The sequence below is a fragment of the Rhinatrema bivittatum genome, chromosome 4 (genome assembly GCF_901001135.1).
Source record: "Rhinatrema bivittatum chromosome 4, aRhiBiv1.1, whole genome shotgun sequence".
NCBI lineage: Eukaryota > Metazoa > Chordata > Amphibia > Gymnophiona > Rhinatrematidae > Rhinatrema > Rhinatrema bivittatum.
In genome coordinates this window covers 105248843-105275597 of record NC_042618.1, presented here as the reverse complement: position 1 = coordinate 105275597, position 26755 = coordinate 105248843, and the positions used below count along the sequence as shown (strand labels likewise).

General features: G+C 44.3%; 1 protein-coding gene across 7 annotated transcripts in view; it reads left to right on the top strand.

The window, feature by feature from the left end:
• INO80 (INO80 complex ATPase subunit) overlaps nucleotides 1-26755 on the top strand; it is a 435009-nt gene that overhangs the window by 76576 nt on the left and 331678 nt on the right. For all 7 annotated transcript variants that reach the window (XM_029598597.1, XM_029598598.1, XM_029598600.1 and 4 more), the window contains 7 exons: nucleotides 4803-4870; nucleotides 7512-7670; nucleotides 8551-8659; nucleotides 11453-11664; nucleotides 12388-12441; nucleotides 14089-14292; nucleotides 21994-22189. In XM_029598597.1, the coding sequence (XP_029454457.1) occupies nucleotides 4803-4870; nucleotides 7512-7670; nucleotides 8551-8659; nucleotides 11453-11664; nucleotides 12388-12441; nucleotides 14089-14292; nucleotides 21994-22189 (1002 nt within the window). The remainder of the gene's footprint in view (nucleotides 1-4802; nucleotides 4871-7511; nucleotides 7671-8550; nucleotides 8660-11452; nucleotides 11665-12387; nucleotides 12442-14088; nucleotides 14293-21993; nucleotides 22190-26755) is intronic.

The following is a 26755-nucleotide window of genomic DNA, read 5'->3' as shown; positions in this document are numbered from 1 at the left end:
AGTTCGACACGCCTGCAGAGAGAGTGTTTCTGATGGAGAAGGATTGCTGCACCATTATGCCAGGTATTGGGAAAATTGGGGGTAGAATATCGGATGTTCACAGACTATATTCAGTTTTGGTTTCCAATTAAGAATTCCCTGACGGAAACATTTGAGACGCTAACATATTTGTCAACAATAAAAATATGGTTAATTCAGAATCAGTTAGTGTTGAGCACAATTAGACCGAAATTATATTGTTGGCAAAAAAGTGTTTAGATGATGCCAGTGTGTCAAAGATGTCATATGAAGGAATTGATCTTGCACTATCTTCAGTTGTACGTAACGTAAGAGTCCAGTTGGATTGCGAGATAGCTATGAAAAATCATGTGCATAAGCTAGTGAAAATCGGGTACTTTACATTAAGAACATAAGTACATGCCATACTGGGTCAGACCAAGGGTCCACCAAGCCCAGCATCCTGTTTCCAACAGTGGCCAATCCAGGCCATAAAAACCTGGCAAGTACCCAAAAACTAAGATTTCATATTACCGTTGATAGTAATAGCAGTGGCTATTTTCTAAGTCAACTTAATTAATAGCAGGTAATGGACTTCTCCTCCAAGAACTTATCCAATCCTTTTTTAAACACAGCTATACTAACTGAACTAACCACATCCTCTGGCAACAAATTCCAGAGTTTAATTGTGCGTTGAGTGAAGAAGAACTTTCTCAGATTAGTTTTAAATGTGCCACATGCTAACTTCATGGAGTGCCCCTAGTCTTCCCATTATGTGAAAGACTAAATAACCGATTCACATTTACACGTTCTAGACCTCTCATGATTTTAAACACATTGCGTATATTGAGTTGATTAAAGCCATATTTGGGGTTTGATGATTTTCAGCTAGTTATGCAAATGATGGTACTAAATAATATTGATTATTGTAACTCACTCCTTTTAGGGATACCAAAAACATGATTAAATCAGTACAGTTGTTATAAAATTCTGTGGCCAGAGTACTGTTTGGAGTGGGGAAGTATAAACATATTATACCTGTACTTAAGGACCTTCATTGGTTGCCAGTATTTTTTAGAATCCATTTTAAAGTGTTAGTAAATGGGTGGTTGAGATCCAGATTACAGTGGTATGTGCCGCAAAGGGAATTAGTCTATGAATAAAGGTCTTTTAGTGACCGCCTCAGTGAAGGAAGCCAGCTTTGAACATGGTGCGTGAACGAGCAATTACAGTGGCAAGACCAGTACTCTGGAATTCAATGCCAGAGGATTTATGGCTAATGAGAGAGCATAAGCTAGTTAGGGAAAGCTAAAAACCTTGCATTTTAAGGAGGCTTATAATATCTAAAGGTAAAGAGACAGGGCTGAAGAGTTAAGCAGCAAGAGGGTTTAGAGGGGAAGGTCAAGAGTTGCTTATTCATGTTGTTTGTTTTATACTATTTTGTATTGGTATTGTATTTATTTTAAAATTTTATGTATATAAAATTTGTAAACCACCTGGATTGATGATAGGCGGTATGGACAAAAGAGAAAATAAAATAAATTGCAGAGTCAGATTTGGCTTCTCCTAGAGCTTTCAGTGCCCAGGGTCTGGGACTATTTGTAGGTCCTGTGTTCTGTGGCATCAACATTGGAATTAATGCATTGGGCATTTGTGAATATGCAGCCTCTGCAGGGGGCTCTTTTCTCCCACTGGAATCTGTTATTGGAAGAGTTTCATCTTCTTCTGTTAGAGGGGGGAACCACGGACAGAGTTTCGTGGTGGCTTACTTGCACCAGTCTCGAACATGGCGTGGAATTGGAGGTTCTGAATTGGGTAATAGTCACCACTGATGCAAGTCTCTTTGGATGGAGGGTGGTGTGGCGAAGATCAGTAGGCACAGGCCTCATGGTCGGCCTCATAGTCTATTAATTGATTTGAGATGAGTGCGATGCATTTTGTGTTGCTGCCTGTCTATCAAGGTTACGTGGCCATCCAGTACAGATCCTGTCAGACAATGCAACAATGGTGGCCTACATCAACTGTCAGGATGGAACCAAGAATCAGGCAGTAGCTCGAAAAGCCCGGGAGTTGATTCTCTGGGCAGAGCAGCACTTGGAGCGGCTGGCAGCATCTCACATCACTGGAGTGAACAACATTCAGGCGGATTTTCTCAGTCTTTGAAAGTTAGACCCCAGGAAATGGGAGCTGTCCAAGGCAGCGAGATGTCTCATTCACAGAAGATGGGGATATCCAGACCAAAGAACACCAAAGTGTTGCGGTTTTATAGCTGCTGAACAGAACGGAAGGAATCTGAGTTCTGGTGCTGCCGGGGACTTGAGGGATTCTTCTTTGCCTTCCCTGCATGACAATGCATTACGGTGGATAGGGAAACATCTGGGTAATGTGATCTTGGTAGCTCCAGAGGGGCCACATCGACCATGCTTTCCAGATGTGATTAACATGGCCATAGTTGGGCCCCTGAGGTTTGGACATTGGTTGACTCTTTTAGGGTCAGGCGGCTCACTTCTGTCTTGCAGCTTTACCTCTGAGAGGAGACAATTGAGATGGAGGGGATATTTCCATCCTTTTGTAGGCTAGGCGACCTATATACTTGACATATATGCGAATTTGGAGGATCTTCGAGTCCTGATCTACTGTTGATGGAGTGCATCCTTAGCCTGTTCAGGCCATGGTGTTACATATTTTGGCTTTTCTCCAGAAAGGTTCTAGTCAAGGGACTGGCCTTTAACTCTCTGAGAATCCAGTTAACGATATTGTATTGCTTCCAGGGTAAGGTGCAAGAGTATCTTCTGTCCACACCTCCAGATGTTATACAGTTCCTTCGGGGAGCTAAGAACTTGCGTCCTCGGGTGTGGAATATTTGTCCGTCTTGGAATTTGAATCTAGTCCTTAGAGAATTGTGTGAGGCTCTGTTTGAACCACTAAAGACAACTATGGTTAAGGATTTGACTCTTAAAGTGGTTTTCTTAGTGGCTATTTGTTCAGCCAGGAGAATTTTGGAGCTCCAGGTGCAGTCGTGACAAGATGTCTGATTCGGAGACATCTTTATACGTGGTGCCTTCTTTTCTGCCTGAGTTGGTCTCTGTGTTCCATCTTAGTTAGACAGTGGAGCTTCCAGCTTTTCTGGATTTGGATTCCTCTATGCCTGAAGCGGGGAAGCTTAGGCTCTTAGATGGGAGGCATGCATTATTGAGATACCTAAAGTCACTTATGATTTCCGAGGATCAGATCACCTCTTTCTCCTGTGGAATGATCCAAAGAAGAGAAATAAGGCATCTAAGACTACAATTGTACAGTGGCTGAAGGAAGTGATCAAGTCGACTTACATTTCTAAAGGGCGCCCACTGCCAGCGGGTTTAGAGGCACACTCGATACGTTGTCAGGCGACTTTCTAGGCAGAGTTACAATAGGTGTTTCCGCATGAAATTTGCTGGGCTGCTCTTGGGAAGTTGTTGCATACTTTTGCTAGGCATTATTTATTTTATTTATTTATTTAAGAGTTCTATATACCATCATTCATAATTGTCAAAATAACGCCATCATAACGGTTTACAAAATACAATGTTACAGGGATAAGGGGGGGTTAAACAGGGTTTCCAAAGGTTCAAACTGTTGTTAAATATAGGTGGTATCATATGCAAGGTTACTGTTCAGTTTTATGTTTCACTTCTTGTTTATAATACATAGTTGTGATGAATTTCATTTATTCTTCAGGATGGAATGGAGGGCGATGTTGTGTTGTTCATTGGGTGAGTTGGTATGCTTTGTTGAACAACCATGTTTTTAGATCTTTTTTGAAGGTTTTAAGGTTTTCTTGAGTTCTGAGTTCAGTTGGTAGGGGGAGTTCCAGAGTTTTGGGCTGCCAAGGGAGATTGCTCTCTTTTGGGTTGAGGTAAGTTGATTTGAATGCGTTGGTGGTGTTATTGATTTATTATTATGTTGTTGTTATTTTATTATTATGTTATTATTATTATGTTATTTATTGTTATTTATTGATTGGATGTCGGGCCTCCAGCTTCCATGTGCTTCGGTGAGAGTGTTCTGTGAGGGGAACTTTCCAGATCTCACCTGAGCTAAGGGGAGCTTAGGTACATCCCAGGAGCCTGGACTGATCTGAGTACATACAGGGAAAGGAAAATTGGTTATTTCTTGCTAACTTTCATTCCTGTAGTACCACAGATCAATCCAGAGACCTACTCATTTACCGGGGAGGAGAGTCTGCCGCTCGTACTGTTGCTTTGTATATAGTGCAGAGTTGTTGGAGGTTTTCAATGCTGATTGCTTATGTTAAATTTGGGAAACAAGTTTTCTATTGGTTTTCTGGGCAACTTCACCTTCTTCTGGTTCGTTGGAGGGGAGGGAGTTTGCTTAGAAGTTTACTTAGAAATGTATGGTTGTTGCTGACATCTTGGCTTGGATACAAGTCAATATCGAGGGACTGCAGCTAGCACAGTAGGTTATATGCCAGGGTTGGTGAAACTTTCTCTGTCTCCATCTGCTGGCAGGGAGGCAAAACCCAGGAGTCTGGACTGATCTGTGGTACTACAGGAACGAAAATTAGCAGGTAAAAACCAATTTTCCTATCTGTGTCTGGTTGATGCCACATAACTGATTCACCTTTGGATGATGCACAGATATTCTGTACCTATGTAGCTAATGTGTGACCCAATAGATTCCTTTTTCAGTGTTCCTGATGATCCTTTGTAAGCAAGGCATTTCCAATACAGGTGACTGTGATGTTCTCTGTAAGAGTCTGCAAAACCTGGTCACTGTAGTATGTTTTCTTATGTGTCCTTTAACAGAACCAAAGTTTGAAAAAGGAAGCCTGTATAACTTCTCTAAACTGAGGAAAAGCAGAAAATGGCTGAAGGTGAGAGATTTGTGGTGTGGGGGATGGGAGGAAATCAAGGAAAACTTTGGTAAAATATCTAGTTAAGATATAGTTCTTTCAAAACCTTGAATAACCTTTCAAGTATTAAATAGGGAATGTACAAAAGTGAAGATCTCAAGCCTAGTACGAAAAGCTCACTTGGTTTCAGTAAAATGTATATTTTTTGGTGTAGTAAAAAAAACCCCAAAACAAAACGTGTGTGTGTGTGTGTGTATATGTATGTATGTATGTGTGTGTGTGTGTGTATATATATATATATATATATGTATATATATATATATATATATATATATATATATATATATATATATATATATATATAAAACTACTCCCTTTGGCGTAAAATACAAGCACCATTAATATACTCAAATCAATCTTTTTATTATTTGCTTCAGAACAATATCAAAAAGACTAAACAATCTTTAGAGATATAAATTATATAATAATTCTTTATATTAATATCTCCATAAAGTGCATCATTAATTCCATAATATTTATTTCTCAATAAAGTGCATCAATAATTTCACAAAGCTGAAATAACCCTTCAATCATTCTCAATCATACCCATTCACATACATACTCACTACTTATCATACATAACACAGTTAAAAAACAACGAACATACAATATCTAAAACAGTAACATCAATCCAACTCCCTTCTATTAGATTTCGCTAATCCCTGAACTTCATCACTCCTGATCCTTTCTGTTGAATTTCGTTAATCCCAACCGGGCCCTTGTTTCGCCTTGGCGGCTTCGTCAGGGGAATATATAATGATCTAACCAAGGATTCAATCTTGATTGAGTTCTTTCTATATGGAGCATAACTTCTGTAGTAGAAACATCACAAATCTTCTTCAAAGTCCCATTCTCTTGTCATACATAACCAAATTCTGTACCCGTACTAGCAATTCTGCGTCTTAATCGAAACCACCTTCTGCTGCTGTATCCACAGCTAAAAATCTCCAAGAACAATTCGTAACAAAACTCAAAATTCTCTCCTTAATAATTGAGTAATACACAAGTGCCCCAAACCGGCATTTTCCTCAGTTTACTCACGTATCCCTATGTTCCTTCCATTCACCAGAGATTTCACTCGAGTCTAAAAGCTCTTACATGTTGCTTCAACATATTCCTTTCTTTTTTTCTTTTCATGGAAGTATGAACGCGTGAAAAGAAAAAAAGAAAAACATGTAAGAGCTTTTAGACTCGAGTGAAATCTCTGGTGAATGGAAGGAACATAGGGATACGTGGGTAAACGGAGGAAAATGCCGGTTTGGGGCACTTGTGATTTACTCAATTATTAAGGAGAGAATTTTGTTACGAATTGTTCTTGGAGATTTTTAGCTGTGGATACAGCAGCAGAAGGTAGTTTCGATTAAGACGCAGAATTGCTAGTACGGGTACAGAATTTGGTTATGTATGACAAGAGAATGGGACTTTGAAGAAGATTTGTGATGTTTCTACTACAGAACTTATGCTCCATATAGAAAGAACTCAATCAAGATTGAATCCTTGGTTAGATCATTATATATTCCCCTGACGAAGCCGCCAAGGCGAAACAAGGGCCCGGTTGGGATTAATGAAATTCAACAGAAAGGATCAGGAGTGATGAAGTTCAGGGATTAGCGAAATCTAATAGAAGGGAGTTGGATTGATGTTATTGTTTTAGATATTGTACGTTCGTTGTTTTTTAACTGTTATGTATGTGAATGGGTATGAGTGAGAATGATTGAAGGGTTATTTCAGCTTTGTGAAATTATTGATGCACAGTATTGAGAAATAAATATTATGGAATTAATGATGCACTTTATGGAGATATTAATATAAATGATTATTATATAATTTATATCTCTAAAGATTGTTTAGTCTTTTTGATATTGTTCTGAAGCAAATAATAAAAAGATTGATTTGAGTATATTAATGGTGCTTGTATTTTGCTCCAAAGGGAGTAGTTTTGTTTTATGCTGAATATTTAACAAGCATTAAGGAGTGTGATATTGCCTAAAATTTGGATTGCTATATATATATATATATATATATATATCTCAAAATATGAAAGTCTTCACATTTTTTTTTTTTGCAGTTAAATTAATATCAATATCTAGATTTGATTTGGGCCAGTCATTTACTTCCAAATTCTTCTTGGAGATTTAGGAATTGAAAAAAATAAAATACATAAACCAGACTGAGGGTTAAATGGAGCTCTTTCCTAAGATGATATGGCATTTGAATCATTGAACCCAGTGTGAAACGAGTGGGAGACCTCTGTTGAGAGGCTTTCCTTCTCAATATAAATATTGGACCCTACTAAATTGCACAGGTGTGAGACCTGCTTACTTGCCCCATGTGAGAGGTTTTGTTGAAGAGAAGCAGCTGAAAGTATTTATCTGTCCCTCTTACTAGGTTTCCCTTGAGTGCGCTAGTTGCTTGGTAGCACCACACCTCACTGAAGAGCAGCTGTGTAGGAGTCACTGTGGTAGTGAGTGATGCAATACCCCTGTGAATGTGACCACCACATTTGTAGCTGTGAGGTGTTTCTTTCAGAAAAATGATGGGGAAAAGATGAGAAGATTGTGAATAGAAACGTTGATGTCTACATGTGTTTGCTTTCTTTCAGAGCATCCTGTTGAGCGAGGATTCTAGTGATACAGACTCGCTGAGCGATGAAGATGGTGATGAGGAAGAATTTTCTCTCTCGAAAGATGAGCTGCACAACATGCTGCGACTGCACAAGTACAAGAAACTGCATCAGAGCAAGTATATTAAGGACAAAGAGGTAAGAAATCCTCCCCCCAATTCACAACTGCTCTGTCAGCTTAGGACCGGTCTGAATTTGCAAAGGATAGGACGAAGATAATAAGAAAAAAACCCAGCTGCATTTGTTTTCAGTTTATTGTGCAGGTAAAACCTAAGGACTGATTATTGTAACACATAACCCAACATCTGCGGTGTTCAGTACTCATCAACTGAGTATGGTTGTGGGATAACTCAGGCATCATGTTAGCTCTGGCCATATTTTAACAATAGCTAACTAGATTAGTAGATTGTTTTATATTTCTTTCCCCCACATCTACACTTCAAAATCAATTCTGTCTATGTCTGTTTTTATGCAGTGCTGGCAGGATAGCAGTAAGGAAAGTGGGAGGAGATGGGAAGAGACTAAGAGCTAGGGTGGCTGCAGTTCTGGTTATCAGCCAGATGGGCTGAGTATAGGTTTTACCTGTCTTCTTACAAATCTGCTGTTGGCTGAAGTTATAAGAATCGTACCACCTAAAAGAGTATCAAACTGTAGTGTTTTTGAAAAGTGGCACTTCAAGCCAAAATCTCCTAGCTGTTTATACAAAATTGGCTGATTGAGCAGATTAATTAGGCATTTTTTCATGTTTCCAGTACTCTGCTGGAATGGAGGAGTAGCCTAGTTGTTAGAGCAATGGGCTACGAACCAGGGAAGCCAAGGTTCAAATACCGTTGCCACTCCTTGTGACCTTGGACAAGTCACTTCACCCTCCATTGCTCAGGTACAAAACTTAGATTGTGAGCACTCTGCGGACAGGGAAATATCTACAGGACCTGAATGTAATCCGCTTTGAAGTGGCTGAAAGGCAGAATATAAAATAAATTAAAAAAAACACCACCTACTCGCTTTATATTTTCAGCTGCAGCAGTACCAGTACTATAGTGCAGGCCTGCTCTCCACTCATGATCCCTTCTATGAGCAGCAGCGCCACCTGCTAGGCCCCAAAAAAAAGGAAAAAAAGCTGAAAGGTAAGTTTTTACTCCTACATAAGTGTCCAGTCTATTTTCTGTAATGCTTTCTTTCCATCTCCTCTCTGCATGCTTCAGTACTTGCCATTTGCACTGCTTCAGTTTCATTTGTTCACTGCAGTGATGTGTGAAACATTTGAGTTCTTTGTATGTCTAGTAGCGCTTTAAAAAAGATTAGTAATAGAAACAAGTAGTATTGTACATGTACATTGGCACTCAAAACTTTATAGATGTGTCATGAGCTTGGAAAAGTAGTCAGGATTGCAGAAATTCAAATGGAAGAATAAATAGCAAATACAGTAAAATGGGGGGGACAAGACTTTTTTTTTTTTAGATATAGGTACTGCTAAAAGCAAGTGCAAAAATGGAATTGAGAGAGTTGAAGGGGAGGAATATGTAGAGGCTTATGAGGTAAAAGCAAAATTACTTAGCAAATACTTCTGTTTGGTGTTCACTGTAGAAGGACTTGGAGCCAGGACCACATAAAATGAACACAAATAAGATTAGAAGTGAGGTAAAACTCAATTGTTTTTTAGAACAGTGTGTTCGTGAGGAGCTAACTAAACTTTAAAGTAGATAAGGCGATGGAGCTGAATGGGATACATATGAGGGTATTGAGGGAACTTAAAGAAGTTCTGGCAGCTCCACTGGCTACCTTTTCAGTACTTCTTTAGAGCTGGGAGTAGTTCTGCAGGAATGGAGAGTGGTGGATATGGTTCCTATTCAGAAAAGTGGAAGTAAGGAGGAGGATGGAAACTACAAGCCAGTTAAGTCTAACCTTTGTGGTGAGCAAATTAATGGAATCACTGCTAAAACAGAGGATAGTGCAGTTTCTGGAATCCACTGGAGCAAGATCTGAGGCAGTATGGCTTTACTAGAGGAATCTGATCAATTTCTATGATTGGGTGACCATAGAGTTGGAACAAGGGAGAGCGCTGAACATAGTGTACTTAGATTTCCGTAAAGCCTTTCACATGGTTCTGCACAGGAGACGTCTAAATAAATTGAGTGCTATTGTTATGGAACCTAGAACGGCTGACTGGGTTAGAAACTGGCTGAGTGAGAGCCTACAAAGAGTAATGGTAAATGGAGTTTATTCTGAACAACAGGGTGTTACTAGTAGTGTGTCTCAGGGATCAATCCTGTGACTGGTTCTTTTCAACATCTTCGTGAGCAACATAGTGGAAGGATTGTCTGGAAAGGTGTGGTTTTGGTTTTGTTTTTTTTTTGCCGATGACACCAAAATCTGAAACAGGGTAGACAGCCAGGAAAGTATGGAAAACAAGGATTTAGCTGAGCTTGAGGAATGGTCTAAAGACTGCCAGCTAAGATATAATACTAAAAAAAATAAAGTAATGCATTTGGTCTACAGAAAAACTGAGGGAGAGGAACAGTATTGGAGGTGAAATACTTTTAAGCACAAAAGAGGAGTGGTATCTGGGGGTAATTGTATCTGATGATCTTAAGGTGGCCAAACAGGTGGATAAAAGTGACTGTAAAAGCCAGAAAGATTCTTGGCTGTATAGGGAAAGGAATGGTCAGAAAAAGGGAGGTGATATTGTCCCTGTGTAGGTCCTTGGTAAGATTTCATTTTGGATACTATGTACAATTCTGGAAACTGCCCCTACAAAAGGATATAAATAGGATGGACTCTGTCCAGAGGGTGGCTACTAAAATGGCTAGTGGTCTTCGTTCTAAAGCATATAGGTATAGACTCAAAGATCTAAATATGTACACCCTAGAGGAAAGGGGAGATATGATAGAGACATTTAAATATCTTAAAGATTTCCATGCGCAGGTGGTGAGCCTCTTTCAGTTGAAATGAGGCTCTAGAATAAGGGATCATTGGAAGAGAGTGAGAGGAGGTAGACACAGGCATAATCTTAGGAAATACTTCTTTACAGAAAGGGTAGTGAATGCATGGAACAGCCTCCCAGTGGAGGTGGTGGAGGTAAAAATAGTATCTTAATTCAAGAAAGCATGGGTTCCCTGTACGTACCCGGATCAGTCCAGACAGTGGGTTATGTCCCCCTTCCAACAGATGGAGTCAGAACAAAAACTGTAAGGACGGCCCCTAATAGGTTGGAGCGCCCTCTGCATCCCTTCAGTATTACTCTGACTCCAGCAGATAAAAGGTGGTACCTGCGGTTCCCCAGTATATTTGGATAGATGTTATTTCCTTTCCTTCACTTTCCTCAGTGTTGTTCTTTTTTTCTGTATGGATCAATTTAAAAAAAAAAAAAAAAAAAGGAGAGAATTCTTACTGGCTTTTAATCTACTCCCAAATAGTATCTTAATTCAAGAAAGCATGGGATAGATGCAGGGATCTCTGAGGGAGTGATGAGGATTGTGATTACACTGGAATACTGGTATATAAGTTGAAATAAATAAAAAAAATAAATTAGATGGATGGCAGACTAGATGGTCTTTTTCTGCTGTCATATTTCTATATTTCTTAGAAGACAGAGACATTTTTTGTTGGGAATATAACAATAGGAAAAGAATTGGCATTTGTAATAAATTGATATTGTGATTTTTCTCATAGCTCATAAGCAAATAAAAGGGATTTATTTGTTCTCAGTATTATTCTAACCATTGACATTTTGCACCAGCTTCAGGTTGCTACTGCAGTCCTTTGTGTCGAGGGCGAGGTCTGGTTTTTTTTGTCTTCCATCAGCTGCAATAGCAGTGTGCCTTCCTTTACTGTGCCCTGTGACTGCCTTTTCAGACCAAGAGTGCTTAAGAGTGTGGAAGAGTGAGAAGCATTTATTTTGTCACCTGTTGTCACTGCAGCTAAGTTAAAAAAAGTGAAGAAAAAGAGGCGTCGGGATGAAGATCTTTCTGAGGAAGATTTACCACGGCGATACCACCATGCTAAAGTCTTTGCCAAGTTCTCCAATGACGCTCCTCTGGTAGTATCCAAGAAAAAGCACCTGACCATTGAGCAGCTGAATGCTCGGCGCCGAAAAGTTTGGCTGAGTATTGTGAAAAAGGAATTGCCAAAGGTGGGCATCACTTCTCTCTTAGTTCAGTACTTATGATTAAAGGATTGGGAATTAGTGTAGATGAGCTTCAACAGTGCACCTCCTGCACAAAGCGATAAAGATCTGGGTCTGTCTACTTTATGAGATCTACCAGGTACTTATGACCTGGACTAGGTGCTATTAGAGACCGGATGCTAGGCTCGATAGTCCTTGGTCTGACCCGGCATGGCAATTCTTATGGGACTGCAGGAAAGTCATGCAATAAGCTCATTTCTTTATCAATGGCATATTTATCCACTATAATCTAATCCCTCTCTTCATATATAAACCATGATCAATAAAACATGATTTTTACACTTCTTCATAACAACCACCATATAGATCAGACACTGTATGAACTTATTTCAACTTCTGTTATGTGAAAATAGAAAATATATTTAGTCAAAAAAGTTGAAACATAGAATAGCTAAGAATATATTTAGCTAAAGAATAGTTAGACTAACATGCAGGCACATTCAAGGTTAATTGGCTTGAGACAGTCTGTGATTTTGATATTATTGAGATGCACAGATGTGCTGAAGTGAGTGAGGTGCAATATGAAGTGTAATTATAAGATGGATTTGGAGTTCTCTGCCTGCTTTGTCAATAGATTTTCACTGCTATTTGACACTTTGCAAACCAGGCATAGAAACACAATTTATTCTTAAGTCTGATATATAAATGTAAACTGTGTTCTTGCTTTAGGCCTACAAGCAGAAAGTATCAGCCCGCAACTTGTTCCTAACCAACAGCAGAAAGGTAAGAGCCAGCAAGCTTTGTTGTGTTTTCTCCATTGGGAGGCTAGAGCTGGAGCATAAGGATAACTTCTTCTCTAACTCACAGGATGCCAGCATCTGTGTTGGTGTATTCTGCTTGGTAGGCCCAGTGACAAGTGATTTGGCAGCACAAGACTAGAGATTTGAAATGTAATGTTTAGGTGGTAGTTTTCTGTCTCATATTTTGCTATAATTTCCTCTAACCATACATAATTAAAATGAAATCAATGTGTATTTGGGATATAACCCACTAGCCCTGGAATACAGGAGCTAAGACACAAATATCAGACCCTATCATGACCTGTAATTGCATAGTAATTAAGGGACATGTGTAGTACAGGACCCCAAACCATTTTCAGCATATGTCTTTTTCTACAACACCTGCCATCCTTTTTCTTTGTTTTGACTCAGCAGTTTCCTCTTCCTGTTTGGGGGCTTCCACCTCAGTTGGATCCAACCCAGTGTCAAGAACCTTCTTATTCCAACTCACTTAGTCCAGTCAGAGGCTAGGGGCACCAGGGTTTCTTCCAGAGCCTTGTAATCATGGCCATAAATCAGCCACTAGGTTTTGCTATTGGCAAGGACTAGGATACCTTTCCCCCCTACATAGGGACTGTGAATGTTGCTCCTGCAGCATCCATTACCTCAGCCAGCCCAGAGAACTGGAAGAACTGAATCCAGGGCCTCGGCATGGTAGTGCACAGTACTATCACAGAGCCACTTGGCCTGATCACAATTTTCAATATTTCAATTGGAGCTAGCACTGGTCTTTCTGCTTGTAGATGGTAAATCAATTGTGAAGACTTAGGTTCAAGAGATTATCCACTAAATATACTTAAAATGCCCAGTGAGTCTCTAACAGGAGAGATTTTTATACATTGTAACAAGGCCTTAGCACCTACTGATATCTCCCATTATCTGGGAAAAAGAAATTATTATCTGGAATGGCCTAGGTCTTGACTCTTTCAGATTAAAAAAAAAAAAGATGACCTATACTATGTGCTAGGATACTGGTATAGGAGTGTTGGTACAATAGGTATACAATAGTACTCTGATATGAAACCTAAGTTTTTCCCTGCTACCTGGCCAGAAACCACCCATCATCATGGCCCAACACAACCCAGCTGACACCCTGACACTGCTCTCTCCCGCATGGTTCAGAGGCTCAACGTGACTGTTTTGAGTTGTGCAGCATTACAGTTCTGAGATGGTGAACCAAGCAGGAGGGAGAGTTGCCAAATTTCAGATAAGGGACCACCCTGGAAATCCTTGTTTGTTTTTTCTGGATAATGGACCTTCATATTTGCTTTTAAAAACTAAAGTTGGATTCCAGGATACTCATATGAAAACAATAAGCTCTAGTTAGAATGATCTTGCATCAGCATTGAAAAAATAGGAGTTACAGGAAGCATCAATACACCCTGTCTCCATAGTTACATAAAATGTATAAGTGAAGACACTCAGCATTAACTTACTCAGTTCTGTCTAAGCATGATTTGCCAGAGGCAGTGTTGTTGAAGAGTGCATCATGCAGCATCTGTTGGGAGTATTGGTACAATTTTTGCAAGACTTGGCCATTGATTGGTACCATGGTTGATTTTTTTCGATGTCCCTCTTTCGCTTCACATAGCTGGCCCACCAGTGCATGAGAGAGGTACGCCGGGCTGCTATCCAGGCACAGAAGAACTGCAAAGAGACTCTACCTCGGGCAAGGCGCCTTACAAAGGAAATGTTGCTCTATTGGAAGAAATATGAGAAGGTGGAAAAAGAGCATCGCAAACGGGCTGAGAAGGAGGCCCTGGAGCAGCGCAAGCTGGATGAGGAGATGAGAGAGGTAAAGCAGAAATCAGTGAAAGGCAGCTTCTGTTTGGGCACTTAGCTTTGTATACTTTCTGCTCTGAAGAGATGCATATGTTTATTTATTTATATATATATTTTTTGGATAGGAGTAGAGCATGAGAGCTGATCCTTGGTACTGAGTCAGGATCAGAGCATGCTCTTCATGGAGATGTTACCTCTGCCACTTCTATGCTTACATTGCAAAGTGCATTCATGGACTGTGAGCCCAATGTCTGACTGGATTCCTATCTTTGGATAGAGCTCCAGGTCAAGATGACCTAATATAACTACTCTGCTTTCTACTATAGGTTTGTCCTGGGAATAACTGGCCATCCAGAGTAGCAATTTTTGTATCTTTGCTTTATATTCAAAGTAGATCACCTTTTAAAGATGTGATCTTTTTTTTTTTCCTGAGTCATGCTTTTCATACAGCATGTCAGATGTGCTAAAGATGATATATTTTTTCTCAGCAGTTTCCTGAAGTTCATTGGTGGGAATCTGGAAATGAAGCCTTCATTAAAAATGAACACTTAATTAGGGCAGGCCCTCCGGGCTGTGACTTCCTTTTGGGTTTGCAGTATAGTGTGAGTTGTTGGGCCTGAGAGAGAGACAGAGAGAGGTCTGCATGATACTGCTTTCCCTCCAGGTCTATCCATGTGCAGTGGCATGCTATTAGGATATGAAAATGTAAAAAAAAAAAAAAAGTGTGTGTGTGTGATATGTTTCCCTATACGTACCAGGATCAGTCCAGACAGTGGGTTATGTCCCCCTTCCAGCAGGTGGAGTCAGAGCAAAAACTGAGAGGGCGGTCCCTCATGACTGGTGCGTGCCCTCTGTAAACCTTCAGTATTTCTCTGACTCCAGCAGGATGGCAGTTGGCTCCTTCGGTTCCCCAGTTTTCTTTCTTTGAGAATAGTCCTTTCTTGATTTCTTTTTCTCCTTAGAGTTAGTTATTTGGATGGATCTTATTTAAAACCAAAAAAAAAAAACCAAACAAAAAACGTTTTTGGCTTTCTGCTTTGGTTGCTCTGCTGCAGGCTTGCAGGCAGGGTTTTCTTTCAGTGGCAGACCAGTCTCTTGCTTTTCTTTATTGCTGTTTTTGGTCCCTGGGGTAAGATGTAAGTTTTCCTTTCACAGAAGTAACTTTTGCTGCCTTAGGGGTGAAGTTGGTGGTCCAACCTCTCCCCCTCGATATCGACCCGCTGCCCTGAGATGCCGATTCCTAGGGGGCAGCCTCTAAGCTTCAGAGACGCGGCATTCCTCTGGCTTGAAGAAAATATACTTATTCTTAAGGGTCTTCCCTTAAGGGAACGGGTCAACTAAGTTACTTAGCAGCGCAGGACTCCTTCCCCCGGCTGCCAGCAGCTCTTTCGGAGGTCTTTGCTTACTCTTTCTTACCTCCATGCTGCGTTCAACGCGATGCAGTGCCTGCGGGGAGCCCTGAGCACGGCTCTCCCGGGAAGGCTTGTGTGCTCGGTGCCTCCCTGGCGGGGAGGGCACCTTGAGCCCATCGGGGCAGTCAGTTTCGCACTCAAACACGTGCCAGGCTCTGAGGAGGACAGCCCCGTTCCTGTCCAGCACGGGAACGGCAGCCATTTTGGATCCGGAGTTGCCTCCTCTGGCACAGTGTCCTGTCGGCTCAGCCCCCGACCAGGCTCATTCTCCTCCTGTTCTCATACCGGTTAACCTCCCCCCCCCCGCCTTTTTCCACAGAATTCATTCTGCTCATGCATAGTGCTTATTTGGCCAGGCTCAATCAGCACCAGGACGCTGCTCTGGCTCCCCCTCCTGCTAAGGTGGGCAGACTGGGGGATTTCCCGGACCCCGGAGGGGCACCGTGGGAATTGGGACTGCTGCGTTCAGTTGCGGCTCCAGGAGACCCTGGCTCTGCCGGGCCAGCAGCTCCCTCAGGGTCCTCCAGGGTACAGCCAGTTTCTTTTCCGACCGGTCCTAACCCGCCTTTGCTGGTCCCTGTGGTGGAGCCGGATTTGGTTGACTCTGCGCCCCCGGCGCAAGTCAAAGGAGATGATCCTAGAGTCCTCTGCCTTTTCCAGAGCGATGAGCTGGATTTGCTCATTTCGCATGTCTTGGCCCGAGGTGGACATTGAGGTTCCCCAGAATGCTCCTGGTACCAGCACAGCACCGACGAGAGGGGAGCCCGTCCTGGCGGGGCTGAAGCCGCCTTTGAAGACCTTTCCTTTTCATCCTATGCTCCTCCAATTGCTGTCCAAGGAGTGGGAGGCTCCGGAGGCTTCTCTGCGGGTTGGCAGAACTATGGACAAGCTGTTCCCGCTTCCCGAGGACTCCCTGGATCTACTTAAAGTACTGCGGGTGGATGCTGCGGTTTCAGCAGTCACAAAGAAGACTACTATTCCAGTGACTGGAGGAGCGGCCCTCAGAGATTTGCAGGACCACAAACTTGAGGTATATTTGAAGAGGGCTTTTGAGGTGTCCACCTTGGGAGTTTGGGCTGCTGTTTGTAGCTCCCTGATGCAGCAAGCAGGGCTCCGGTGGCTCCAACAACTGCTTGGCGCCCAAGAATTGCCTCCAGGGGAGGCACAACAGGCGGAAAGGCTGGAAGCCGTCATAGCGTATGGTGCAGACGCGCTGTATGATCTTCTCCGGGTGCTGTCTAGGTCCATGGTGTCCTTAGTCTCAGCCAGACGCCTCCTCTGGCTCAGAAACTGGGCCACGGATTCCCCCTCCAAGTCTCAACTTGGCTCCCTCCCTTTCAAGGGTAAATTGCTGTTTTGGGAGGAGTTGAATCGACTCATCAAATCGCTCGGGGAGAATAAGGTGCATAAGTTACTGGAAGATCATCCTCAGAGCTCCAGGACTTACAGCTCTCCGCAGAACCGTTTCAGAGGACAACGGCACTTTCGCCAGGGGCGGCAGATACCCCAGAGGCCTGCCTCGTCGCAATCGCAGTCCTGGTCTCATTCCTTTCGGGGTCGAAGATCAGCCTGAGACTCCCTCGCCCAAGGGACTTCTGCTAAATCTCCGCAATGAAGTATTGCCGACCCGCTCTTCAATTTCCCAGATAGGAGGCCGCCTTTCTCTATTCTACGAGGAGTGGGCCACAGTTACCTCAGAAGCAGCTCCATCACTGCTTTCTACATTAATAGTGGGGGTGAAAGGGAAATAGAACCTAAGGTTACTAAGAGCCAAGAGAAACAGATAAGTATGAGAAAAAAGAAGTGTGAAGCTTGCTGGGCAGACTGGATGGACCGATTGGTCTTCTTCTGCGTCATTTCTATGTTTCTATATGACCAGTGGGTCCAGGATATTCTAAAGTACGGTTACGCTTTAGAGTTTGCTCGACCTCTTAGAGGTCGGTTTGTCTTCTCCCCTTGCGGATTAAAGAAACAGGATGCAGTGTGACAGACGCTGGACCGGCTTCGGGAGTTGGGAGCCATTCTTCCTGTGCCAGTGACGGAACAAGGGCTCGGCTATTATTCCGTCTACTTCGTAGTCCACAAGAAGGAGGGCTCCTTCCGGCCGATCCTGGATCTCAAGCTGGTCAACAGGGCTCTCAAGGTTCCTCGCTTCAGGATGGAAACCCTACACTCCGTGATTGCGGCGGTGCACAAGGGAGAGTTCCTAGCGTCCTTGGATCTAACGGAGGCCTATCTGCATATCCCCATCCGGCAGGAACACCAGCGCTTTCTCCGATTCAAGATTTTGGGTCAGCACTTCCAGTTCCAGGCCCTGCCATTCGGCCTGGCAACCGCTCCTCGCAACTTTACCAAGGTGATGCCAGTGGTGGCGGCGGCCCTGCGGAAGGAAGGGATTCTGGTCCATCCCTACTTGGACGACTGGCTCATCTGGGCAAAGTCCAGGGACTTGTGCCAGTGCTCGGTGGAATGAGTGTTACTCCTCCTCCAATCGCTCGGTCATCAATTTTACCAAGAGCAGCCTCACTCCATCCCAGTGTCTTGACTTTCCGGGAGCTCATTTCGACACCAAGGAGGGCACGGTCTCTCTTCGTCCGGTCCAGGCCCAATCGCTCCTCCTTCAGGTTCAGCATTTTCGGGACCTCCAGCCTCCCACGCCTTGGGACTATCTCCAGATGCTAGGTTCCATGGCCTCCACGATAGATAAGAACATAAGAACATAAGAAAATGCCATACTGGGTCAGACCAAGGGTCCATCAAGCCCAGCATCCTGTTTCCAACAGTGGCCAATCCAGGCCATAAGAACCTGGCAAGTACCCAAAAACTAAGTCTATTCCATGTAACCATTGCTAATGGCAGTGGCTATTCTCTAAGTGAACTTAATAGCATGTTGTTCCTTGGGCCTTTGCCCACATGCGTCCATTGCAGAGCATTACTATCCCGGTGGAAACCGGTGTCCCGATAGTTTCAGACTCCCCTGCCGCTACCGCCCCTAGTCCTGGACAGCCTGGACCTGGTGGCTAGACCTGGATCATTTGCTCCGAGGAACGGAGCTGGAGGTTCCACAAGGGGTAATCGTGATGACAGATGCCAGCCTTGCCGACTGGGGAGCAGTGTGCAGCAGTCAATCGACACAGGGGCAATGGACACCAGAACAGGTGTCGTGGCCCATCACCCGTCTGGAGACCAGAGCGGCCCGTCTTGCGCTGCAGCACTTCCTGCCCCTAGTTCAAGGTCGGGCAGTCCGAATCCTCTCCGACAACGCAACGATGGTCGCATACATCAACCGTCAAGGAGGGATATGGAGTCTCCATGTTGCTTGAGAGGCCGACCGGCTGATGCCGTGGGTGGAACTTCACCTGTCTCATTTGGCAGCGTCTCACATTTTAGGAGTGGACAATGTTCAAGCGGATTTCCTAAGTCGTCAGCCCTTAGATCCCGGAGAATGGGAGCTGTCCCTGGAGGCAGCGTCACTACTCGTCACGCGATGGGGCCCTCCACATCTGGATCTGATGGCCACGCAGAGGAACGCGAAGGCTCTGCGCTTCTTCAGCAGCAGAAGAGAACACTGTGCAGAAGGCATCGATGCCCTAGTCCTCCCGTGGCCAATGAACGTCCTGCTTTACATGTTCCCACCCTGGGCCCTGGTGGGAAGGGTGCTCCGGCGAATAGAGGGTCACCGGGGGCCCGTGATCCTGGTGGCTTTGGAGTGGCCTTGTCGACCCTGGTTTGCCGACTTAGTCAACCTAGCAGTGGACGGACCGCTGCGCCTCAGGCATCTGCTGAATCTACTACGACAGGGCCCAGTATTTTTCGACCAGGTCGATCGCTTCTGTCTAGTGGCCTGACTTTTGAATGGCGCCGGCTAAGGCGACAGGGGTACCCGTAGGTGGTTATATCCACTCTTCCCAAGGCCAGGAAGACTTCCACCTCCATGTCCTATGTCCAGGTCAGGAAAGCGTTTGAAGCTTGATGTCAGTCCTCACGCCTCTCTCCGCGGCATGCGACCATTGCCCACATCTTGTCGTTCTTACAGCATTGGCTGGAGATGGGATTGGCCTATAATTCCTGTGGGTCCAAGTGGCAGCCCTTGGTGCTCTGGTCCACCCTTCTGAAGGATCTACCCTTGCTACACACCCGGACATAGTCCGTTTCTTAAAGGGAGTAAAGCATGTGAAACCTCCGATCCGCAATTTATGTCCTTCCTGGAGCTTCAATTTGGTCCTTTGAATTATCCCAGGACAAGCAGGATGCTAGTCCTCACATATGCAGGACAATTATCCCAGGACAAGCAGGATGCTAGTCCTCACATTAAAAAAAAAAAAAAGTGTTAAATAAATATGGGTGACGTCACTGACGGAGCCCTAAGGCTCCATTACCGATGTCACCCATATGTGAGGACTACATCCTGCTGTCCTAGGATAACACCTATTACAAGGTAAGCAATTTTGCTCGTAAGCAATTTTGCTTTATCCCAGGACAAGCAGGATGCTAGTCCTCACATATGGGTGACATCGGTAATGGAGCCTTAGGGCTCCGTCAGTGACGTCACCCATATGTGAGGACTACATCCTGCTGTCCTGGGATATCACCTATTACAAGGTAAGCAATTTTGCTTTCTTGGCGGTCCACCCTTTGAACTGCTGAAACGGGCTTCTCTCAAGGACCTTACTCTCAAGACGGTTTTCTTGGTTTCTATCTGCTCCGCTTGCAGAATCTCGGAGCTTCAGGCCTTGTCATGCAGAGAGCCTTATCTACGCTTCACGGACTCCGGGGTATTTTGGGTACCATGCCATCTTTCCTTCCAAAGGTGGTCTCGTCCTTTCACCTTAATCAGTTAGTGGAACTGCCTTCATTCCAGGATGAGGACTCCAGAGAACTTAGGCACCTAAATGTCAAGCACGCTCTCCTTCGATATTTGGAGGTTACCAACAACTTCCGTTTATTGGCTCATCTTTTTGTCCTCTGGAGTGGTCCCCAGAAGGGGAGTAAAGCTTCAAAGACCACCATCGCCCGGTGGCTGAAGGAAGCCATTTCGGCGGCATATGTTGGAGCGGGACGTTCTCCCCCAGAAGGTATTAAAGCTCATTCTCTCCGCGCTGAGGTGGCTTCCTGGGCCGAACGCCGAGCAGTCTCTCCGCAGGAAATTTGCAGAGCAGCTACCTGGAAGTCCTTGCACACATTTGCCCGTCACTATCGCTTGAATTTTCAACCGTCGACCTCGGGGTCCTTTGGGGCTCAGGTCATTCAAGCTGGGCTATCAGTGGCCCACCCTACTTAGGGAAGCATTGGTATATCCCACTGTCTGGACTGATCCTGGTACGTACAGGGAAAAGAAAATTATTTCCTTACCTGCTAATTTTCGCTCCTGTAGTACCATGGATCAGTCCAGACGCCCACCCTCAGGATTCTTTGTTTTCGTGGGGACAATCTGCCAGCTCGACTGTGTGCTTCTTTCAGGACCGGTTTGGTGCTGATCGAGCTTTCTGGTTGCAAGTTTGTTTAGTCATGTTGACAGTTTATGTACTTTAATGTGTATTGATCCATCCAAGGTGTTTTTCCTTATTGCTTGGTTATTCTTAATACTGAAGGTTTACAGAGGGCGCACCAGTCATGAGGGATCGCCCTCTCAGTTTGTGCTCTGACTCCACCTGCTGGAAGGGGGACATAACCCACTGTCTGGACTGATCCATGGTACTACAGGAACGAAAATTAGCAGGTAAGGAAATAATTTTCTTATATACATACATACATACATAGCACTGCTTCTGCTCTTTTAATTAATCTAAATGTAGTAGGCTGCCTCAGAAGATGTCTGCCGCATTTAAAATCTAGTTGCCTGGAATGATATCATTAAGACATTCTGAAATGAGATTTTGAGTAGTTTGACCTTTATTTGACTTTTATTTCACAGTAATGTTTTTATTCAAGCAGCGGCTTCACAAACGTGTTTAGTTTTATTTTTATTCTTAAGTGGAGTGATCCTGGGATATTGGTAGTTACTTGAGTTAGGAAGTATTGGAACCCCTATATAATTCTTCTGGGCATGGATAGAGAGGAATTGTTGCAAATCAGATTTGAGGTTCAGGTTTAGGAGTTCATCAGATCCTGTGTGGACAGCTTGAGTTAAAACCAGCCCTGAAGTTGCACTGAAAAGAAAATAGGTGGTGTAAGGCAGGACTGAGGTGTACTGACAGTGCTACTGTGTATGTGGAAAAACCGGCATCCTCAATCACCATACTGTGATTGCTAGCTGTGGACTTATAGCTCTCTGATCAGCCCTTTATTGTCCATTCTATTAGGCTAAGAGACAGCAGCGTAAGCTGAACTTCCTGATCACCCAAACAGAACTATATGCCCATTTCATGAGCCGCAAGCATGATGCAGGGACAGATGGCATCCAGGAAGAAATCCTGCGCAAGCTGGAAGACAGCTCCATCCAGAGGCAGATTGATATTGGCGGAGGCGTGGTTGTCAACATCACCCAGGAGGATTATGGTGAGGAGCCAACAGTGAGTTTGCAGTGAAACAGGGGCATTAATATTGGTGTATGTGTATGGGAGGAAGCAACAGAAATCGTACTGTACATTTACCAGACAAGCAGGATGCTAGTCCTCACATATGGGTGACGTTACTGATGGAGCCTATCATGGAAAACTTTGTCAAAGTTTCTAGAAACTTTTGACTGGCATCCTGAGCCCACTGAGCATGCCCAGCATGCCATGATCCCTCGAGCCACTGGGGTCTCCCTTCATTCTTCTTTTTTCCGCCTTCTGTTAGCCTCGTGGTTATAGGAGCCCTATGTGGTGAATATTCACTACAAAAAAAGTTCACAAATTTCGGAAACAACTTATCCCGCCATAGGGGGTCTCCCTTTTTCCACCGTTGGTGAGTGATTTAATTTTTTTCTGGTCAGTTCCATTATCGTTAAACCTAGTCAGAATGTTGTCGACAGCTGTCCGGCCTTCGTTATGGCTACCGGTTTTAAAAAGTGCCCGAATTGCTCCCGCACTAAGTCCATAATGGACCCACATATCGAGTGTGTACTCTGTCTCGGCGAGAGACATGATGTGTCGACGTGCCCGAGATGCGCCGAGATGATGCCGAAAAGCAGATGAGTGCACATGGAAAACATGGAACATCTTTTCCATCTTCAACTGATGCCATCGACTTCAACTTCGACACAATCGTCTCCGGCTGGAGCAATTAGAAAAGTCGTCCTGAAAATTAGACGTCATCCGGATGAAGCAGGGGATCAGCCTTCACCGACCCCCTTCACGGTCATCGATAAAGTCTACATCTACCATCGAAAAAGGCATCGAACATTGACAGAAACACCGACATTGACATCTGAGGCCTCAGGATCTGGAATTGGACCCGATAACCATAGTTCCCTCGATAATTATCGAACCAACTCCGAAGAAACCTCGGAGAGAGGAGCCTCTGCGTCCTTCGAGGCCTTCGACTCCTAGGCGATCCCCACCGATATTGGTGCCAGGAACCGTACCTCCACAGGGACCTGTGGAGATACTGGTATCGCCTTCACTGCCTCCCCCCATAGCTGCTCTGGTTTCACCAGCTATGAGGGTGGAACTGGATGGTTATATCTGCCAGGCAGTTCGAGACGCACTCCGAGACATGCCTTCGATGCCAGCACAGACAACGGTTCCACCCTCGATGCCAGTTCCATCGCAGACATCTGTTCCACCTCCGTTGATTCCGATACCGTCACAGAGTCCGATACCGTCACAGAGTCCATCTCTGGTTCCGGTTCAACCACCGAGACCATTACCTTCACCGGCACTGCCTACACCAATGCCGGTGCCGGATATGTCCTTCTTAGCGCCAATATTAGTGAAGTTGGACATTATCATTGGTGCCATTCCAGTGCAACCAACTGATGCCCCGACGCCAAGACCGATGGAAGAAGAAATAACAAAGGATGTACTGATGCCTGAGCCTACACCAGGTCCATCGGGAATCTCTTGTCCAAGGCCATCGTTTTCTCCACTGTTTCCATCGAGACCACCGGTGAAACCCTCTGCCGTCGATGCCATCCTTTCCTCTTCCATAGACTCCTCCTCGTCCATGTTCATCAGACACTTGGGATGATCCAGATACCGACTCTTCCTTGGAAGAAGTCCTCTCAGATCCTTTTCCTCTGGAGGAAAGAAGGAAATCCCCTCCAGAGGACCTCTCTTTCTTTAATTTCATCAAAGAGATGGCTGACACTATCTCTTTTCAGCTAATATCTGAAGAAGATACTAGACAGAAAACTCTGGAAGTATTGCAGTTTGTGGATCCACCTAAAGAAATCCTGGAAATACCGGTTCACGAAGTTCTTGTGGACTTGCAACACAGGATGTGGGAGCATTCCTGCACCATACCACCTGTAAACAAACTGACTGATGCTACCTATCTAGTTCAGCATATTCCTGGCTTCCAGAAAACACAACTACCTCACCAATCGGTAGTAATAGAATCAGCTCAAAAGCAGTCTAAAAAGATTAAATCTCCTTCATCAAATCCTCCTGGAAAAGATCACAGGTTTTTGGACACCATTGGTAGGAAAATGTTCCAAGGTTCCATGTTACTATCCAGAATTGTGTCCTACCAACTCTATATGACGCAATATCAGCATAATCTGTAGAAACAACTTCAGGAGTTATCGGAATCTCTTCCCCAACAATTTCAAGATTCCTTCAACAACAACATTCATAAGGGCCTAGAAGCTGGGAAACATGAAGTTAGAGCAGCTTATGACAGCTTTGAAACTTCATCTAGAATATCTGCCACAGGCATAAGTGCTCACAGATGGCCCTGCTCAAGGCCTCCGACCTGAGACCAGAGGTGCAAGAGAAGCTTGCTGATCTACCTTGTGCAGGAGATAATCTCTTTGGAGAGAAGGTATGTGAAGCAGTCTCCCAGCCGAAGGAACATTAAACATTACGTCAACTTTCCTCTGTTCCACCGGAATCCCAACCATCCACACGTAGACTTCCAAGGAAGGATTCAAAAAGGCCATATTATAGACCACGGAGATACTGTCCTTCTGCTGCCCGTGGAAGGTCATCAAGGCCAGCACAGAGATCGCAGACCCAACAACCAAGAGCACCTAGAGCTCAACCCTCTCCACAAACAGTCCTGGCTTCAAGATTTTGAAAACTCACCAGAGAACAGAAGCCTGTCTACCAATCCAACCCCAAATTTGCCAGTAGGTGGTCGAATCACTTTCTTCCATCACAATTGGTCGCACATCACTACAGACCAATGGGTACTCTAGATAACATCTCAAGGTTACCATCTGGACTTTCTAACTGTACCAGACGATACTCCACCCACCTCGTCTTGGACAGCGAAAAATCAATCCACACTCTTACAAAAAGAATTATCCACCCTTCTGAGAGCCAGGGCCATGGAACCAGTTCCCCGACCTCAGCAGGGCAGAGGATTCTACTCCTGTTATTTCCTCATTCCAAAGAAAACAGGAGGCCCATATCCCATATTGGACCTCCAGAAGCTCAACAAATACCTACGAAAGGAAAAAGTCAGGATGGTATCATTGGGCACCATGTTACCTCTACTTCAAAAAGGAGATTGGCTCTGTTCTCTGGATCTTCAAGATGCTTACGCTCACATTCCAATATTCCCTCCTCATCGCAAGTATCTGTATTTCTTAGTGGGACATCAACATTTCCAGTACAGGGTGCTACCATTCGGTCTTGCCTCAGCACCTCGAGTGTTCACAAAGTGCCTGGCAGTGGCAGCTGCCCACTTGCACAAGGAAGGCGTACATGTTTTTTCCTATCTGGACGACTGGCTCATCAGAAGCCAAACAAAACAAGGATCTCTCAATTCTCTCAAGCTCACGATAAATCTACTCCATTTGTTGGGATTCCTAATCAACTATCAGAAATCCCACTTCACACCATCTCACCTGTTACAATTCATCGGAGCAGAATTAAACACCATAGCTTCAAAAACTTTCCTCCCAAAAGACTGTGCACAGACACTCGCCTCGTTAGCAGACTCTCTACGCACACGGACGCATATGACAGCTCATCAATGTCTCACTCTTTTGGGTCACATGGCCTCCACAGTTCATGTCACTCCTATGGCCAGATTAGCCATGAGAGTCACTCAGTGGACACTCAGAAGGCAGTGGATACAAGCCATTCACCCACTGTCTTATCTAGTTCAAGTAACTCAACAACTACGGTCCTCGCTTCTATGGTGGACGAACGAGGACAACTTGCTCACAGGCCTACCTTTCCAACATCAGATTCCGCAAGTGACGTTAACTATAGATGCATCCACCTTCAGGTGGGAAGCACACATTGGAGATCTACAGACTCAAGGTACTTGGACAAAACTCAAAGCCACATTTCAGATAAATTTCCTAGAGCTTCGAGCTATACGTTATGCGCTGCATGCGTTCAAGGACTGCCTTTCCCACAAGACTTCTGATACAAACAGACGACACAGTAGCCATGTGGTACATAAACAAACAGGGGGGTACGGGCTCGTATCTCCTCTGTCAAGAAGCAGCACAGATTTGGGACTGGGCCCTGACACATTCCATGTTTCTCCGGGCCACTTATCTAGCGGGCATCCACAACGTAGTTGCAGATCGCCTCAGTCGTCAGTTCCAACCTCACGAATTGTCCCTGGATCCCTTAGTAGCGACCAGGATATTTCAATGTTCGGGGTCAACCAACAGTAGACCTCTTTGCATCACAACTGAATTACAAAGTGGACAACCTTTGCTCCCTGCACAAGCAGAGAAGCCGCTTACCCAGGGACGCCTTTGCTTGCCACTGGAATTTAGGCCTTCTATACGCATATCCCCCGATACCGCTAATACCCAAGACTCTAGTGAAGCTACAACAGGACAAAGGGTCCATGAAACTCATAGCCCCATATTGGCCTTGAGAAGTATGGTTTCCAATACTCCTCAATCTCTCGATCAGAGACCCAATTCGCCTGGGCACAGCACCCACTCTCATAACTCAGGATCAGGGCAGGTTGCATCATCCCAACCTTCAATCCCTATCCCTCACAGCA